Source organism: Larus michahellis, chromosome 10 (assembly GCF_964199755.1).
Source record: "Larus michahellis chromosome 10, bLarMic1.1, whole genome shotgun sequence".
Taxonomy (NCBI): domain Eukaryota; kingdom Metazoa; phylum Chordata; class Aves; order Charadriiformes; family Laridae; genus Larus; species Larus michahellis.
This window is the reverse complement of record NC_133905.1, coordinates 21,950,209-21,968,672: the sequence shown is the minus strand read 5'-3', so window position 1 is coordinate 21,968,672 and position 18,464 is coordinate 21,950,209. Positions and strand designations below refer to the sequence as shown.

The window sequence follows — 18,464 nt, the reverse complement described above, 5'->3', positions numbered from 1 at the left end:
GGTAGGTTTAATGCAGAGGTGCTGCAAATGAGGTAATTCTCTTCCCCTGATGTCCTCAGCCAGTGGCTGAGAAAAACCAAATTCCAGTCCTGTGCTCGAGGGAGTCCTTTAAGTGCTCAGGAAACAAGGCTGGCATGTAGGAACCATGCAGTCATACCCTTCCCAACGTCCACTTTTTGTTACGTGATCAGTATTAAGTTCATTAACAAACAATATTGATAAATAGACATTTTACCCTTAACGCACTTTCCAACACATTCATAAATGGTAAAAATACCAAACCCACCTTTCACCTCTTTTGGCTGTACGATGTCCCACCAAAGTCAGTTCTACAAACGGGGCATAGGTTGCTTTACTTTTGTACGTGTGGAAGAATTACACAGTAATTTTTCTTACTTGTCTGTCATGCATACTTTTATGCACATTAATAGTATTTTCAAGGAAAATTCAAAACCCACCAAAACGACATGAATCTTAGGAAGTTACTTAGTTTAAAGTAGCTACTGATGCACTTAGAGTGAAGCTCTTAACAAAGAAAAAGCATCCGCGTCCCTGCCAAGGCCCGTCACTGGTACAAATGCCTGCATGTTACAATTAAGTTATAATTGCAGCACATACACATTTCTTGGCATTGTAGCCTGAAACGTCAAAATGCTTTCAAAAATACAAACAATGACGGCACTGGGTGCAGAGATGCGGTGCTGTTAATGACTGCTTACAACTACGGGTATTTGTACCTGTCTGCTGAATGTTCAATGACGCGCTTCAATACTCACGTTCAATGAATTGTGGAGCGCTGCTATGGCAATAGCAGTTGGAGTCCTTCCATTCGCAGATGATATTTAACAAAATGTTAGTGAAACAGCTTCGGAGGATAAAGACTGAATTTCTTGTTTGTGAGTAGGAAGTATTAATGAATAAGATCTACAAATAACCCCACACCTACTTCAGGTTTTAAGACAGAAGCAAACATTTTGAGGACTTACTTCAAAATTCCATGTCTAGTTACTTTCCTAACTTACTTTTCGGTTCTGAATGTAAGACTTGAATTGCATTGCCAATATCATGCAACTCTAGGAAATCATTTCCAATCTTCTGTAATTACCGTTCTTCAGAACCCTGCCATTTCAGCATGAAAATGGGGCTCAGTCTGGAAAAATGCAGTCACTCGCCTTTCCTTTGCTTTCTGAACTTTTTCGTGGCAGTGTTCCCAACAGCTTAAAAGTTGTAGCTGTAAAATGAGGTGGCATCATGGAACTGAACAACGGGACAGAATTTTAAGGAGCCAAATCCGCTGGGCACAACACTCCTGTCAATCAGAAGGTAGCTGACGACCATAAAATAATTTAGCTTTAGTGAAAAAAACAGAGCTGAGTATTGTGTAGCAAAACGAAATCTGAGAAGAATTATGCTGGTTGCCTGATTTAGAAACAACTCAGTACACTGACTCATTGCTGAGGATGCTATAAATGCAGGATAAGAAAATCCAGACCTGTGTGACTTTGATTTAAAAGCGTGCATTATAGTGCGAAGAAACTAAAACCCCATGATTTCAAAACCAACATTCTACACACGCTGTGCGGAAAACAAAATGCGAGCTTAGAAACAAAGATTAAATAATATAAAACGCAGAACATGAAAGACTGCCAAAGGCTTAATCCTATTAATCCGCCAACCGTAATCCCTAACTTTCTCATTAAAAAGTATCTCAATAATGTGGGGTTTCTTCCGCGCGGAGGAAGGGGCACGCAGCTACGAATGGAAATCTACAATAACATTATGGATGTTGTTCTACAGACTTTAGAGTATAAAGAGAGTGTTATTCTTCAGCTGAAATTAGGCAGATGTTGATTACTAGGCAAATGATGTGGTATTTGAGGCTTGTGAAGTAGAGAGAAATATTTCTGGTAACATGAGTAGCAGCTGTAAAAACAGTGCAGGAAAAGAAAACTGACCTTGAACAACATTAGGAAATCATGCTGGTTTTTAGGTAGTATTTAAGTTAAAAGAATACCACACATCTGTTAAAAATACGCTCACCTCTTGTATTTGAAACTTTATAAAATCTAGATTTTAAAACCTCACTCTCATAAATTGAATGTATTCTTCTAATTAAAAAAAATAAAACTGCATAATCTTCTGGTTTAACAAGGAAGCCAAACCCCATCAACTCTTGCCTTCAACACAAGGAATTTTTGCATCCTGAGCCAAAAACACACCGAGATTCACAAAATCCTGACCTACCTGAGAGCCCTAATGAGCTTCAGTATAGGCCTCCTACATTTTGAAAGCCTCAAATGGAAATGCATTTTGGATGTAGACTAGCAGTTCTGCGCTAATAAACCACAGAAGAGTAACCAAATTCTGTAAAGCGTTTACATTGAAAAATAATACTGTGCAAATTAATACCCATATGAAATGGAGATAAAATACTCCCTGGCATCTGCTTTATCGACTTCACGAGTGTTCATGGGGTTCGCAAGCAGGCGTGTTGTTGGAACGCAGTAATTTTTTTCTGAATACAAATGCCTTGAATTACAGTGAACGATGAAATATCTATCATCAATATTTATCATCTAGAAAAGATGATAAATTTGCACATTTGCACAGTGACTGTATTAATTGGGTAGCGGGCCCCATACTGATTAACATGCTACACCTTTTCAAGTGCAATAGTGAGCTTTTCGTCAATATGCAATACATAGCTCTATTTACCATCTTTTCCTCCTCATTTTCTGTTTCCTGTTGGGTTAGTAGAATTTAGGTCTGGCCCACTGCTTACTCTAAAGTAATTTTCACCTTCAGAAACTTCCATGTCCTTCTTTTAGCCCAAGCAATAAAACTTTCCTAGAAGGATTTGATTTTTCAGTTAGAGATATGATCGTTACCTCACCACATTTAACCTCCTCATGCAACTGGAGGCATGACCGAGACTACAAAATGCTCTTCCACACGCTGCTTTCCATAGAAGAAAGGAGAAAAGCCTGCTATGGTTACAGTTACCTTCTTAACAAGCTCAGTGGTTACAGATCCAGAACACTTGTGTCCAAACAGCCCACTAAGTTCCACTACTTTTCTCTCCTGTGATTTCAGAAAGTGTGGTTCAGTTAATTACTGTGCTGGGGACTGAAGTTATTTTACAGATGGCTGTAAACATTTATTTATGCGATAACAGAAAACTAAGATACAAAGCAGGAAAAATAGAATTGCCTTTACATCTTAACTAGCAGAAACATCTTTTGAACTAAGGATTCCTGAACTTTGGGTCTAGGAGCGGTGGAGGAAGAGTGAATAGTAATAATGTGGACTTACGTTAAGAAATCCATCCTGCAATCACCGAAGAAAAGATTCGTTCAGGTTCCCTCAGCATCGGGCCGGTTTTGCTGCTGCTGCATTCTGTTTATATCTAGAATTATTAACTAGTACAACAGCTTCAAGCACCTGAATTGGGTGACAGTTTTGCAATGAAACTGCTGTTTGCCGACCTGTCTGGTTGAAAGATAAATTGAGAGCTGAGCTGTTTGCTAAACACATTTGTTCTTCTTCAGCTGTTTAAAGATCAGTCAATAGCATCTTGCTTGGTTAGCAAAAGAGAAAAGGAAGTATAGGGGTTTAACGTTAGGTTTCCACTCCCAAAAGAACAAGGATGAGCTAGCATCTCAGCAGATATCCTGGAGTAATCATCTGTCTCTTTACTTCAGTAAAGATTGTCTGGAACAATTAAAAGCTTGTATAATAATTCAGAAATCTACCCTGCAGAAGAATGGTTGTGGTCTCCTTTGCGCCGTAAGCGTCGAAAGCAAGAGCTGTGTGGAACACCTGCACGGGGTGGCTGTGACAGCCTCAGACACCGGAAGGATCTGCCAGATTCATTCCCAAAGCAGTATATTGTTCTATCTATCGCATCACCAAACCGCTGTTATCATCAATAATTTGGCGGCACTCCTGTGGGAATCTAGGAGTCACCTTTGATCTCCCACGAACACTACGCGAACCATTTTGACAAAATGCATCAGTTTTCCTTCAGCACCTAGACTCAACTTCCAGTCTCCCCGCTCACCCCCACAGGATCTAGAGTCTTCTGTATACGAAGAAAAAAATACTTCGATCACTATGAAACTATTTTTCAGAGGTGATGACGGTGGCCAGAAAATTTTGATTAAAAAACACAATAAACCCAATGACGGTAAAGCGTTTGGACAGCAATGGCAGAAGTGGTCTCCAGCTGACTAGAAGTGCTCGACATAGAAAGAATTATGGCCATTGTAAAACATAAATAAATAAATATAAAAAAATAGAAGAACAGAATGAAACAGACACATTTTGCATTAAACGGACAGAACCTCAACCACATGGATGTCAAATTCTTCGTTAAAGCAGTTAAAAATTAGTACTCAGTATTAGTAGAAGATGAAGCCCTTTCAGTGTTCCAATAAATTCAAAACAACCAGACTCTGAAAGATCACAAATAAATTTGAGTCAATTTGCAAAAGTTCAAGTTGCCCCTGAGTTTAACTCAGGTTCCTTATCGTAAATAAAGATACGGATTTACATGCCTCCAAGTTGAAAACCAAATAACTGAAGCAATAAAAAGTAGAGTCGTTATTGAGAACAGAGAGTACAGACCTTTTTGCATGCAGTACAGATCATCTCAACTCAAAGTACGTGAAATGGAGTTCTAGCACTAGCAGAGCCTTTTTCTGGACTCGGAGCAAAGAAAAATGAAGAAAATTATAAACGGGAAGAGGATAAAAAGTAATGGCATTTTTATGAGACTATAGTTGGCAAATCCTTCAACATGAACAGAGAAACCAGAGTATTTGCTGCTAAGGGACTTGCTTTGAAAAGGTCTTAAACATTTCAGGTTAAGGGCAACTTATTAAGTCATAACATTATTCTCATGGTACTGGCACTTGATAGTGTTACTCATTACTTTGTTCCTTAAAACGCAGCAGACACGATCCCTGCTCCAAGGGCCATACGTAACACAGGCAAAGACTTTCGCAAGGATGTACCTTTTCAACGGAGACGCGTATTCTCTTAGGAAGTGAATGGCACGTGAATGCCCAAGCACCTACACACGGTACGGACGCTTCCACTACTTCACACCTTTTTCTTCAGAGATCTCCCATAACTGAGAGAGCATCAGTGCTAATTCTTTCAGAAGCTAATACATGCAAATCAAGATACTGGATCGCAAATATAAGAAAATTAAAATCTTAATTATCTTAAAAAACATTTCTAACTCTCTAAAATAATCTGCTTTAAAAATATCAGTGTTTGTAAAGCTAAATGTTAGGTATTTAATTACTTATTTTAAAACATTACCGTAATGTCAATCACTCAATAAGTTTTGCCTTCTTTTTGGACAAATTGCCTTCTTTTGGCAGCACTAGCGATACCAGTGGTTTAAGCCAAAGCTAAGATACTCCTTTTGTATCGCTAATACTTCTTTCTTCCTTTCATACGTCTTTTGAGAAATTATAATCTTTCCCGTATACAGATATATGAATACATATCACGTTAATCTTTAAGCAAATTAATTTGCTTTTTTTTGTTGGCAAACTCAAAGCTTTCCAATAAGCAAATGTGGCAAGGAGGTCTGTTACAGGACTGAACAGTTTATAGCATATTTAATTAAAAATACGGCAGGGTTGCATAGGGAAAGTGGTAATGCTGGACAGATGGGACAGCTGCTCCGAAGTCTGGAGTAAGACTTTCACAACCTCTCGTACATTTTAGAGGGTTTGTAAGCAGTAGGAATAAGCAGCCAACACACACTATTTTGTCTAGAATTCTATCTTTTCTATCCTGTGCAGTATTGCTTTGAAGGGGGTTCATTAATTTTTGGCTGTTGTGACAAATTCTGTTCAGATTCCCCTTGAGGTTAAGATTATTCTCCTTGCCGGCTGACTTTTTTCACTCTCTGTAAGAGAGGTTAAGCATATCAAATGTCTAGTTTCCAATCTAAAGAATAAGATTTTTTTTTTTTGGTCCTATCTCTGTATTCATGGAACCCAAGTATCCAAAACTGAGTTCTTGGGTTCCTCTGGCAGCTTTGATAGTGTTACTTGTCAGCATTCTTCTTCAAGAGACCAAGAGTTTGTAAGACTGGACCATAATAAACTGGGCATAGTATCTATAGCATCCAGACCCAAGGAAGGGAAATGAAATAGTGGGTCTATACCCTACCTTCAGACTTCAAGGCATTTATCTTGGACTCCTAGCATTATTTTACCATCATTTGAATTTAGGTGAATATGGTAGATGAGGCCAGTTCTGCTCGCAGACTTTCAGTTCATTTGTGTTCTGGTTCGCATGTCAATTCTTGGCCAGTTACAGACAGATGCCCAATTTAAACTGGAAGCAAATGGGAGCTGCAATTGCGTGCGCTGGGCAGGCTACTCCGAACGTAGAAACTCCACCTGGAGCAGCTCTTCGGGCACAGGGAGGAGTGACTGCAGGCTTCCCCTCCTCTCCCGTTCCACACTGAACCCGCTGAAGCAACTCGCCCCCAAAACTGAAGACGGGCACTGCTGAAAATCTCATCCCCAGGTCTGCCCCCCTTCTTTACAGAATACCAAGTAGTTTAACATTTGTATGCTGCAAGGAGGGGTGGTCCTGGATTGCGCTGATCATTAATAGACAAAGAGTGACAGGGTGTTAATAAAAACCTTTCTTTCCTAATCCTACCGGTAAACAGTCTGAAGATAATCACCTAGCCTTTGGGGGCAAATGTTTGGCTTAGTTTTGTTCTGGCTGTAATGTAACCGGTGTCACTATCAACACCGTACTGCAGTCTCTGGGTATTTCAAAGTAGTTTATCCCATTACCCAAAATGTGTTCTGTCTTGGATTAGTTAATGCATCAATTCTGGAAGTTTCCCTATGATACTGCAAAACAAATAAAGGCGTATAAATTTAAGAAAGCCTTTTCTAGTTAATTTCAATGAGGAGTCTTTCTTCTTAAAAACAGAAAGTTCTATCTTTATCAGATGGTGTAAAATTCTATTAGCACCCGTAAGAATTAGCACCAGGTAAACTGAGGACTTACTATGAATTTCTATTTTGATACACCCAATTCAGTAGGAAGATAACTCCCATTTCATAGCGGGGGCTCCAAAACAAGCACAAACACAAAAGAGTATAAATATGGTTTTACCGATGTTTCATAAGAAGCCCTTCCCCTCTCCACTATTCAGAACGGAGGATGGAGATCTCGGAGCGGAGGAAAAGGTACGCGCCTGGGAGCAGCACACGCGTATCATCACTGGGGCAGAAAAAGCCGTTTCCCACAGTGACCCTGGACGGCCGCACAGCCCGGGTCCCCCCCTCTTGCCTCCTGCTTTACTGTGCAATTATTTTAGATTGCTGGACCCAGAAAGTTGACCTTTACAGCTTCAAACAAACAACATGGACTCTATTCTCCTCAATGTTCTTTTGCTGACTGCTTTCAGCGAGCGTATAAACCCGAGAGGCGCTGCAGCCACTGCCACATCCCAACCATGTCTTCAGTAGCCCTGATCAGAACAGCAGCATTGCTAATGGCAGGGACGGGGCAACTGAGTAAGAACTTCTGCAGTTTCTGTAGTAGTGGTGTTTACTTCCTTCGGATATATAAAATAGCATTAGATCTCACAAAAGTGAGGCAAAATCCAGAAGAGCAAATCTCTGTCATTAATGTCTTCTGAGAAAAAAGAGTCTATATGCAGGGTTCTGATAAATAACCCCAAACCTCCTTCCCCCCAAGAAATCAATAAGACTTTTGGACATGAAGAATTTTTGAATTGAAATATGAGGTTTTGGATAAACGCGAGGTCCCTGCGGTTGGGGCTCCTGCAGTTGTCGCTGTGGTATTTCCCCTGGACCCAGATTCCAGGTGTGATCCTCCAGGAACTGGAGACAGTTATGGAGCAACTTTAAGCCACCACACCCCAAAGAGAAAAAGAAGTTCAGATGGAAAGATAAAAGTTTTAAGTAATCTTACTGGAGAAGGGTGAGCAGAAACAAATGCATATTGTGCATGTGAATGTTTTTGGTTTAGTGGAAGGACATATTTTTATATATATAAAAATTCATTTGAATGTAGGGGCCTTCAAAATTATGTACATATAAAGCAGTCCGTAACTGCTTTATTTCATACTGCATACTCTGATTATCTGTAATTCCAGAAAAACACTTTTGTTTTCAATTTTTGCATATTTGGATGCTTTCTTCTACCTGTTCCCATAAGTATTTGGGATGCCGTCCTCAACCCATCCACGTAACAACAATTCACTTTTATTTAGATCCCTCTCCTTGTGACACTTATTCCTTGGCCCTACAAGAGGAATAGCATCTGGCAACAGCTTGATGGAGGTGCCAGACATTTAAGAGACAGGTAGAAATAAGGGCTCAAAAAATCACTCGTCATATTTCAGGTAATTAAATGAAAGGGCTAAACTGAGGCAATAAAATAATAATAAAAAAAAAGAGCCGCATGAGTCATTATCACAACCTTGTTCGTAACTTTTTAGTAACTCACATCTTTCTTTTCCTGTCAACATAGTTTTTTAAGTATTATTTCAAGGCTTTTGTAGCAAAGCTGATTCTGATTATAAACTCGTGTGATATGAACTAAACTTTCCCGATTTCTTGAGAGAAAGACCACTTAAAAGTGCTGCAGGTTTAATTTCTATTCAGATCGCTATGCCATAGTCTGTAAACTTAGTCTGACGTGAACCGGAGGCTACAGCTAAAATGCAGCTGCTTCCTCAAGATGCCTATTCGAAGGATGCTGCTGTTCCTCGTTCTGATCTCCAATTTAGAAAGGGATGTAATTATCTGGACATCTCTTTTCTTAACGAAGGCTAACCTGCCCAAGCAGCAAGAACATTCTGCAGGAAGGATGGAGAAGAAATCTGAGACTTCCATTCGCAGTTTCGGTAGCTGCCTGGTTCTGGTGCAGTGTCAACGATGGAGGTGCTCTTTCTAAAATTTGCAAGTGGCCTCAGAGGTGCGTGACAGGAGACAAAGGCCAGGCAAAGCAGGGACACAAAGGGCTGGCGCAGTCCCGGCACCGGGGCTGCCTCTGCACGCAGAACCACGCTGCTTTCTTCACGGACCTCAGAATCTACTGCAAGGCTGAGGGACAGGATTTAGCCCTTATTTTTAGAGAAAGCAGCTAAGGCATCCCAGTCCAGACCATCTCGCCCTTCTGTTCATGAACCTCCCTGCTGATGGAGGACTGGAGCTCATTAACTATGGAGTTTTGCTTTAAGCTGCAACTCCTAACCAAAAATAACATACATTTACAAACCGTAGGTATTACATAGTTTATCACCGACGGAATGAAAACTCCAGCACAGCTAATACTTACAACTGGATGCATCCATCCTGATAATAATCTACAAACCTCTCTTAATTCTAGAAGACAATGAAATACTTTTCTTCTGATAGAAATCATACCGCAGAAATAAAAATACTGAACTAAGCCCAACTGAAGTAAAACAACAGTTTAATTAAAATTAAACAGTCTGTATTTCTTATAGTACCGTGATCTTAACACACTTGACAACTTTGGTCAGGATGTGGCTTGAGTGTTTTTAGAGCCCAAACACACGGCTACAGAGGTTTTCAAAGCTCCCAGTGTCTGCCTCCCTATCTCTCCATCTTTAACATTTATACTCCTCTAAGCAATATTTTTATTTTTACTTATATTTTATTTATTTTTAGGTTTATATATTTAAAATACGAATGCACATAAGCAATTAAGATCTCCTGTTCTTACATCCAAAAAGATCTTAAGTATTTTCCTATGTAAGTATTTTTCATTATATAGTTGCTGATATTTAACAGATACTGGGAAAAAAAGAGCTCATTTCTTCATCAGTGTTTACCTCCTCCCTTCCCTCCGATTTCTTCGGATAATAAAGTTATTCTGGAGAGTGAACTCCAATTTGTTTTCCTTTTTGAAGGAGTAATAAAGTTGATTACTTTTGTTGAGTAAAGTTGCCCGTCTTCAAACAATAGTACTGTGACCAAGAGGTTAAGGAAAACTGCTAAATAGCACAATCTTAAAACTTGTGTAAGTACGATACTACATAAAGTAGTATCATAAAGAATACATTATTTAATAATACTAACTGGTAACAACGAGAGGCATTCTTCACTAAACAGTTTTCCCTTTATTAATGCCTTAGAAATAACTCAGAGTCCAAAAAGATACTACGTTTAGGGAACATGAATTTCAGTGGAGAAATTGCAAGGATTTACTTTATTCTGAACCCAACTCTATCTACGCCTTGGGCCTTCAGAATGCCGCTCAATTCTTTGGCTCTCCTCTGCCGTGAAAAAGATGGTCGTATTTCATTGCATATGTCACTGTAGTGTGGTAAAATTAATCTAAAGGCAGGGAATTTCTTTTTTTTAAAGCCCTTAGTATAAGTATTTCCTCATGACCACAAAAATCTCTAACACGCGAGGTGATGGTACAGTTTATTTACAGGTAAATAATTAGTGTAACTAATTTCAGAGAGAAGTCACCCAGGCTTGGGAAAGATGCAGCTAACACCTAACTTTCTACCTTTATTGTATATAAACGCTTGTATTGTACAAAACCCAACACTTTTCTCCTGACCTCAACAGCTACAACACAAATATATCCAATGGCCTTTACCCAGTTCAGAATTACCTTTTGTTAATGTGGAAATGGTTGGGAGATGCTTATCATTAGTCAGGAAAGAAGGAATAAAAATATTCTCGACACGTTTCTAGTAAAGAATGCCCAATCGCCAATCTGCTTTACGAAATGGACGCTTGTCCCCCCATAACCATGGTACAGCACGACGCCAGGAACCAGAGCAGCCAGTAACTCCCAGTACGGCTTCTGTTCCGGGGCTCCGCCGACCCCCGCACGGCTCTGAGCACATTAACGCCCTGTCCCTTCAGCTACCCGAGACAACCTTCAGACACTAAGTGGCGGTAAAAGTTTATATTTTATAAAAGGACCGCGAGTTACAAAATACGAGTTCCGCAGAAATGCTACATCCTACTACTGAAATATTAGAGTGAATGTCTTTGGAAAAACAGTAGACATTTTTAACGCGGAACGAATTTGAGGCTGACTGAATTATTGGCATTAGAATAGGAAGGCTGTGCATATGTATTTCAGATATGCAAATTCCCCATAAGGAACCAATAAGCGTCTGACAGATAAAATGGCATTACTGCATTACACAACCCGAGGCCGTTCTCAGTCAAAGAGAGGAGAAGCCGAGCCAGCCATGGTACGCCTGAAACCATTTCTTGAACAGAAGTGCAGAGTAGGAGGAATCCTAAGTTCTAACCACCCTCTGAACCGCGAATGGAGAGAGGGAGATGGGCAGGCCCAGGAATGCTGCACCAGGAAGTGCTTGTGGTTAAAAACAGAAGCGATCACATGAATAAGAGGTTTTAGGAGACAGCCAGACGACACTGATTGAAAAAAAAAATAAAAAAATTAAAGCAAAGAAAAAAGAAAAACAAGAAGGATTAAAAGGCCCCTAAAGATCTGTGTGCATTTGAATCTGGTTTCAGGAGAACAGAGAAGTAAAACCCACATAACTAAAGATTTAGACATCCTGCAACAGTAAAACTTTCTTGACATTAACAAAGAAAAATCTCAATTTGGTCTTCCTTTGCCATCTGGAAGCTTTCTCTTAAACAAACGAATGAAACACACACAACGTAAAAATAGTTTTCATTTTCTTATACACACCCAGAGAAAGATCTCTTAATGACAAACCCCAAACGTTATACTCTCAGCCTTGCCCAACTCCATGGAGACCCTTCAAGCTAACATCGATCATCTGGAATGTTCCTCTCAGATGCTAACAAGCAGAATTTAATAAAAATATGAAAATGAGTAATGTTTCAACATTAAACACAAGGGGAGAAGTAGTTTTAATTATCCTACAAATGTTTGCATTGAGTAGGCAGGAGAAGATTTCCTGCATATAAACCATGTTATGGTATTAAGAAAATACTGGAGCCAGCTCCTCACTGGCATCTCAGCCCTTACCTTCTATCTCCAATCAACTCTTTAATGAGAAAACCTTTGTTTTAGGAAGTAATGATGCAAAGGAAAGCAAGGCAACACACCAACACAATTCTAATTTGACCTTTCCAGCAGTACAGTACACACAATCCACATCACTTTTTATCTGGAATTAGATCAAAGCACTTAAGAAGTACTGTTAATTTGTGGGAACATAAGGCATCTGCAGATGATTAGAGAGATGCTGCCACTTACCATTTGAAACAAGGAATTTGCTGTTCATACTTAAAAGAACTCTTTCCTTCCAAACCAACCCATGAGGCTACAGTGCTCCTTTAAAAGAGTTTAAATGGCTTGGGAGGAGGGAGCACTGTGCCAAAAGACAGAGGACTCCAGCTCTGAAGCTGTAGGCATCTGCATCATGTTGATTACTACGTCTAGTCTGCTCTGCTAATAAGTGAGGAAATGAGAATTGCCCGTTATGAGATGAGACTGACCTCTCTCTGGCTGTAAGGAAAAATACAATCTGGGTTTCTTACTCCTTTTCTTTAGATACGATGTCTAGGGGTCAATCTATCAAAGAAATGTTTTTGGGGGGGAAAAGCACGATTTTGATGCCAAAAGATTTTCCTCTGCATCAGCTTGACGTTTTTGTTCAGTGAACAGGAGCTATGAGGAGTTCACTGTAACCCTGGAGCAGGGGCTGAGGGAGGCTGCAGAATCTCCATCCTCTGAGATACTCAAAACTCAGCTGGACACAGCCCTGCGTGTCCTCATTCAAGCTGAGCAAGACGTTGGACTAGACCTCCAGAGGCTCCTCCTAACCTAACTTATTCCATGAAGCATCATGCCTGTTTCATACTCATTTTGATAGAACGGTTCCTTTTGTCACGAAAAATACAAACAACATAAAAAAGAAGGTGTTTGAGAGTTGCCCTCACGCTGAAGAATGTTTTCGGACCTCTGCCACAGCTGCAGGTGTCCTTGCACAGAGCCACCTCTGCCCAACCGTGACCTGGACTTACAGCCGCAGGGGGGTCCCACTGGTGATCGCTCCGGCCTTTGCCAGCGTCTCTCCAACAGACACAGCTTGCTGTACCACAGCCGCGAGGGGCTGCAATAGCCATCCAGAACTGAGCAAAAACAGGACTCTCAATACTTTTTGGGCGATAGAAGTCCCCAGAGAAATTCTGGCCATAGACCCTGGTCTTCGAATCCCGTTATCCTCTGTGCCTGATAGCCCTGGTATATTTTAAATGGCATATACAAGAGAGAGGCCTCAAACAAACAGACAGGAAAATAAACCATTTCTTCTCGGTTTCTCACACTTTCCTTGTTTAAAGAATAGTAAATAAATAAAATGTGTCAAAAGAGGGAATAATTAATTTATACAGGTTAATACAATGATATGTTATGTTAAGAAAAATGCTAAAATCTACAGTCTCAGAGAAGTGAATGAAAGAAGGAAAGACTGTTCTCTTCTTGTCTTCTAATTTCATACATAAAAATGATACTTTTGTCTGGCGCAGTCTTTCAGAGTGTTAACTTCAAGTCTATTTAACTGATCAACAATTCTTCTCTCACCAACAGAAGAGTCCCTTTCTTTTGCTCACTGACTATAATGACGGGTGTTTTATAGAATTTTATGGGATTCAAGTCTTCCAAAGAATTTGATGGGCAGTTATTGTCAAAACTGAGTGGTAACCTAATTCAGATTTCCAGATTCGTGGACATTCAGACTTATAACATAGGCAGCCCACTTATTTTTATTTACAGGAGTTAACTCAATCTAGTGTTCTTATAGTAACAAGCCTTAAAATCTACTTCTAGCTAACGTGCAAAAACAATGCTAAAATTTATCAATATAATTTTCACTATTGCTTGTAAAATTAGACATATGCTTATGTGCGTTTAAATCTTTTTCTCTATTACAGTTATTCGAGCAAAAATATCCAGCGAAAAGGTGGTTCCTGCCAGCGATGATCCTCTTGATACCCACAAAATGATCCGGTATGAAATCAAACAAATAAAGGTACATGGAATCACTTAGCTATTTTGAAGTTCAATGCTGATAAACTATGTATATGGCTACAACACAGCTCTAAATGCTTTAAGCTGGAAAAGGCTCAGGATGCCTCCACAGGTGAACAACACAGAATAAATCAAAGTAGGGATAAAACAAAAAGGGGGGGCGGGGGGGGGAAGAAGGAAAAAAAAAAAAAGCAAGCTGTTCTGCCATTCATGAGTTGCATGATAAATAACTATATTTTGATGGAAACTTTTGTTATTCACAATTGCTTTATGAAGGCTTTATGAAAACATACTTCAGTCTTTGAGTGGTGTTCGAGACATTTGCTGTTGGTGGTGGATAACTGATCACCTGGGTTGCGTTATGATATCGCAACGCTCTGACTGGATGACGCAAACTTCATAAACAGAGGAAAGCATTTCCAGCCGAAACAGCAAGGACCTTTGTTCATAACCGAATAGGGACATCTGCAGAAACAGGAGACCTTCCCTGATATTCATATAAATAAAAATCCGTTTGTATGAATGTTGCTAGGAAAGGAAACACAAAGTAGGAGCACCCAACCAGACAGTCATTCAGAATCCCAGAGGATTTCTCCATTATTTGTTCAGCTGCAATAAGGAGACGTATTCATTAATGTACTTTAAGAGGACGTTCCTTGATCCCACTCAAGTCACCATCAAACCCTCAGTGATGTAAAAAAGATCGTGATCTGCCTGTCTCTGGTACAGCCAAAAGACAGGCAGTCTCTTTCAAACAAAATGCATTGGTGTGGGGTTTGGTTTGGTTGGTTGGTTGGTTGAAGTTTTCTAGGTGGTTTTAGCCCTCATTTTTCATAGAATATTACTTTGTATTATTTGTATTGATTTGTATTATTACATTTACTGGGAACCCTTAAGTAGACCGTTATAAATAGCTACGTGCTTTAAAAAAAAAAATACAATCCTGCAAATAGTATCAGTAGATCACCTCACAGGAGTTTTACTAAGAAAAACCTATGGTAAACAAGAATATCTCAAAATGTTCACACAGACGGTTATCACACGTGACTTCCGTTAAGGTTTTATAGCAATTTCAATAAGCCAAATCTTTTTACCTTGCTTAAACAAACTTCCAAACTCTCCCCAGTCTGCCACTTTCTGTCGTCTTAAACTGTTCTGGGTATTTTCAAATGTTTCTTTACAGAAATAAGTATATCGGAGCAATTCTCTTTCGTCCCATTAGCACTTTAATTTTCTGTTGCTACCCTGCAACACTTCAGTAACTTTACAGAAATGCAAATCACCTTATGCTTCAGCACACAAAAAAAGAAGAATGAGAAGTCTGTGATATTATTTTCAGTCTACGACCCTGCTCTCCAGGAACAGCACACGGACATCTCTGACATCCATTCATATCCTGGAGCTGCTTTGGAGTTTCTCCCCAGTTTTCATAAGCAGCCTGTTCCAAACTCAGGCATCAGTAAGAGATCTTTATTTCATGCCCCTCAGCCTTGGAAGGCAAGTCAGAGACAAACCAGAGAGATTCATTTTCTAATATAAGATGCTCCACATCATTACCTACAAGGTAATTACTAGGGAAGTGTTACGGATACCGCTGCAAAGTCCACATCAAGTTATAAAAGTAAAGAGAGTGAGGAGTTTTAAATAGCTCATGCTTGTACACATTTGTAAGTGTAAAATAATGCATTAAAATAACATAATGTTGTATACAATCGGTCTGATTTGGCCACCTCAGTGGAGCAGGACGAGTCGCAGAGTGACTAATAACACCACAGAAACAGCCTGTCAGAGACCTTCAGCCTGCGGATCACCCACCTCTGTGTGTCGCGCGGTTTCCTGAAGCACTGAGAACTTGGCTGACCAGAGCAACAACCCGCTGACACTGTTCCTTACCATTTCCCTCAGATGCTAACACTTGAAAGAATCCAAACCAACAGTGTATGTCAAATGGCAGAAAATCCTCTTTTCACTATTACAGTCTATCTTCTCTCGGGTGCTTACAGACCCATTTCTCATACTGTAAATTTGATTACCTGCCATTACGATGAACCAGACGCTCCTTTTAACGGCAGATGGCTCTGACCAGGTGCTTCTGGCTAACCCTGGGCATAAACCATTACGGGACTGCGGGGACGTGATAAGAACTTATGTAACATAGAAAATAAGAACAGACTTTCTAATCATCTCTTTTGAGCTGCAAGATCTATCAAGCCAAAACATGACTATCAATTCAGTATTAGTTGTGGTGAATATTTTTTCAGCCACACACATATTTGCACTTCCCTCAGCAATTCTTCCGCCCTCTTGGAAAAGAAACACAGAACCTGCACAGGTTACATTTTACTGCAACTGTAAATTCAGCGAAATGCCGCTGGTTCTCTTTTATATTACTCTCTATTACAAAAATTATATTTCTGTTATTTTAAATTCAGTGCATTAGGCTTAGCATTGAAACACCGGTATTTTTGTACAGAAATATTAAATATGATTCTGTTATTCATTTTCAGAAATAAAAAAAGAATAATGATGGGGTTTATTAATTTGATATATATCGGTTGGCATGTTAAGCCGCCATACATTTTTTCAATTACAGTTATTTTCTTTTATATACGTGATTTATATGCAATTAAATATTTGTCTTCATAATATTATCATTATCGACTTGGTCACCGTACCTGCTCCGAGCAGCCGGCTAAACACTAAAGCAGCACCATTAGCTTGCGTGGGACTTTGTCCTGTATTGTCAGAGTAGTGAAGTAAGGTGCAAGATATTACTGTCATACATGAAATCAACACATTTACCAAATTAAACTAGTAAAAGCAAAATTGCTAAGTATTTTTCACAGAAGCTGCATGGATGAGAATCCACTGGAAGTATCTGCAAGAGGGCAGGTCCCCTACGGTGGGAATACAAGGAGGTATTTGAGATAAACGCATCGGTACCCACACAGTACAAGGCTGCCTGCAGTTTTAAGGCTAGATATTAATCGCTATACAAAGCTAAGAGAAGAGGCCATGGTATAGTTGCAAAGGCTTGGAGAATAAAGAAGACAGAAGAATGTAATTATTACAACAGCAACATGCCTGAGACACTGAAAGTAATACAGATATTCTTTAAAAAAAATATTCTAAAGCAGTAGCCCTGTACTGGTCTGGGTTGCGTACCTCACAAGGACAGGGACAGTGTCAACAGAGACTGGTACCAGGCTCATGTCTCTGCTCCCCATTCCTCCCCTTTCTTTCTACCGCAAGGAAGCCCCACCAGAACCTCGGATGTAAACGAACCACAGCACGGCGCAGGGTCAAATCAAGACAGCTTATTCCCTTACAGACAAGGTATCCACACTTCCAGGAGATGAGAGAATACGATTTGAGAAGATCAAACATGATTTACTGAGTTAATCAGAAGATTATAATCTTAAGAAATGCTTTAACAAATATCTAGGTCAAAACCCGAGATGGGTCAGACTGTAATTTCAAAAAAACCCCAACCAAGCATCCAAAAAAACCCCAACAAAACAAACACCAAACTGATTTAAATATTAACTAGAGCTCCATTACCAGTTGACATGGATATTTATTGTTTTTTTAATAGCTAAATCAATTTGTGTTGTCTGCATAATGCCTCAAGTTCATTTAGATCGAGTGGCGAGATATTAAAAGTTGTACCCTACTGAACATTGTAGCCAACCGACGGCTTCTGACCGCGGAGAGGACTCAAATCAGAGGATTCTCACTTTGTTCAGGCAGTTCCTCTGTACTAGACATCTGCGTCTGGTACCCCCACCCCGAACGAGGTGGATTTAAGCGTAGCAGAAGCAGGGATTCACGTTTCAAAGACGGCAGGGACCAAATGGCTCTTGGGAGGAGCGTGGAAGGGCTGGGGCTGCCCCCGACATGCCAGGCTGGCACCAGGCAGAGCCTCCCAACGCGCGTCCCGCCTCCGCCTGCTCCCTCCTTCCCCTGGTCCCGCCTTCGCCCATCTTTCCGAGAACTTTTGCACTGGGCTGACATACCAGTCTACTTTTATCTAATAAAATTAGACACACTTTCATCATCTTTACATATGTTTTCTACTGTTTTCACCGCTGCTTTGGACTGGATCCAGGCTTGTTTTTTGGTTTGGTTTGTTTGTTTTTCTACTATTTCAAATCCACATCTAATATTTTTGGATCAGAAGCACAATGGCAACAACTTTGTCTTGTGTTATTCCATAAATAAGGCTTCAGAAAAATCAACACAGAGTGTATTTTCCAGTGCCCTGTAGGATTTAAACGTCCTGAGAGAATATGAGTAGCATGAGGGCGTCTTCCAGCGAGGCCAGCAGCTCCAGGGAGAGCCTTGCGCTTGTCCCCAGCTGTCCCCACACAGCGCGGCAGCACCGAGCAGGGCCCCCAAAGGGCAGGAGGCTGGGGTGT

At 40.1% G+C, this 18,464-nt stretch overlaps 2 protein-coding genes across 2 annotated transcripts in view; one reads left to right on the top strand and one right to left on the bottom strand.

Annotated features, from left to right (window-relative positions):
- Positions 1-18,464, bottom strand: part of SYN2 (synapsin II) — a 195,463-nt gene that overhangs the window by 69,015 nt on the left and 107,984 nt on the right. The window lies entirely within an intron of this gene.
- Positions 1-18,464, top strand: part of TIMP4 (TIMP metallopeptidase inhibitor 4) — a 28,737-nt gene that overhangs the window by 5,918 nt on the left and 4,355 nt on the right. Inside the window, exon 2 of the mRNA XM_074602558.1 lies at positions 13,950-14,047. Within this exon, the coding sequence (XP_074458659.1) occupies positions 13,950-14,047 (98 nt within the window). The remainder of the gene's footprint in view (positions 1-13,949; positions 14,048-18,464) is intronic.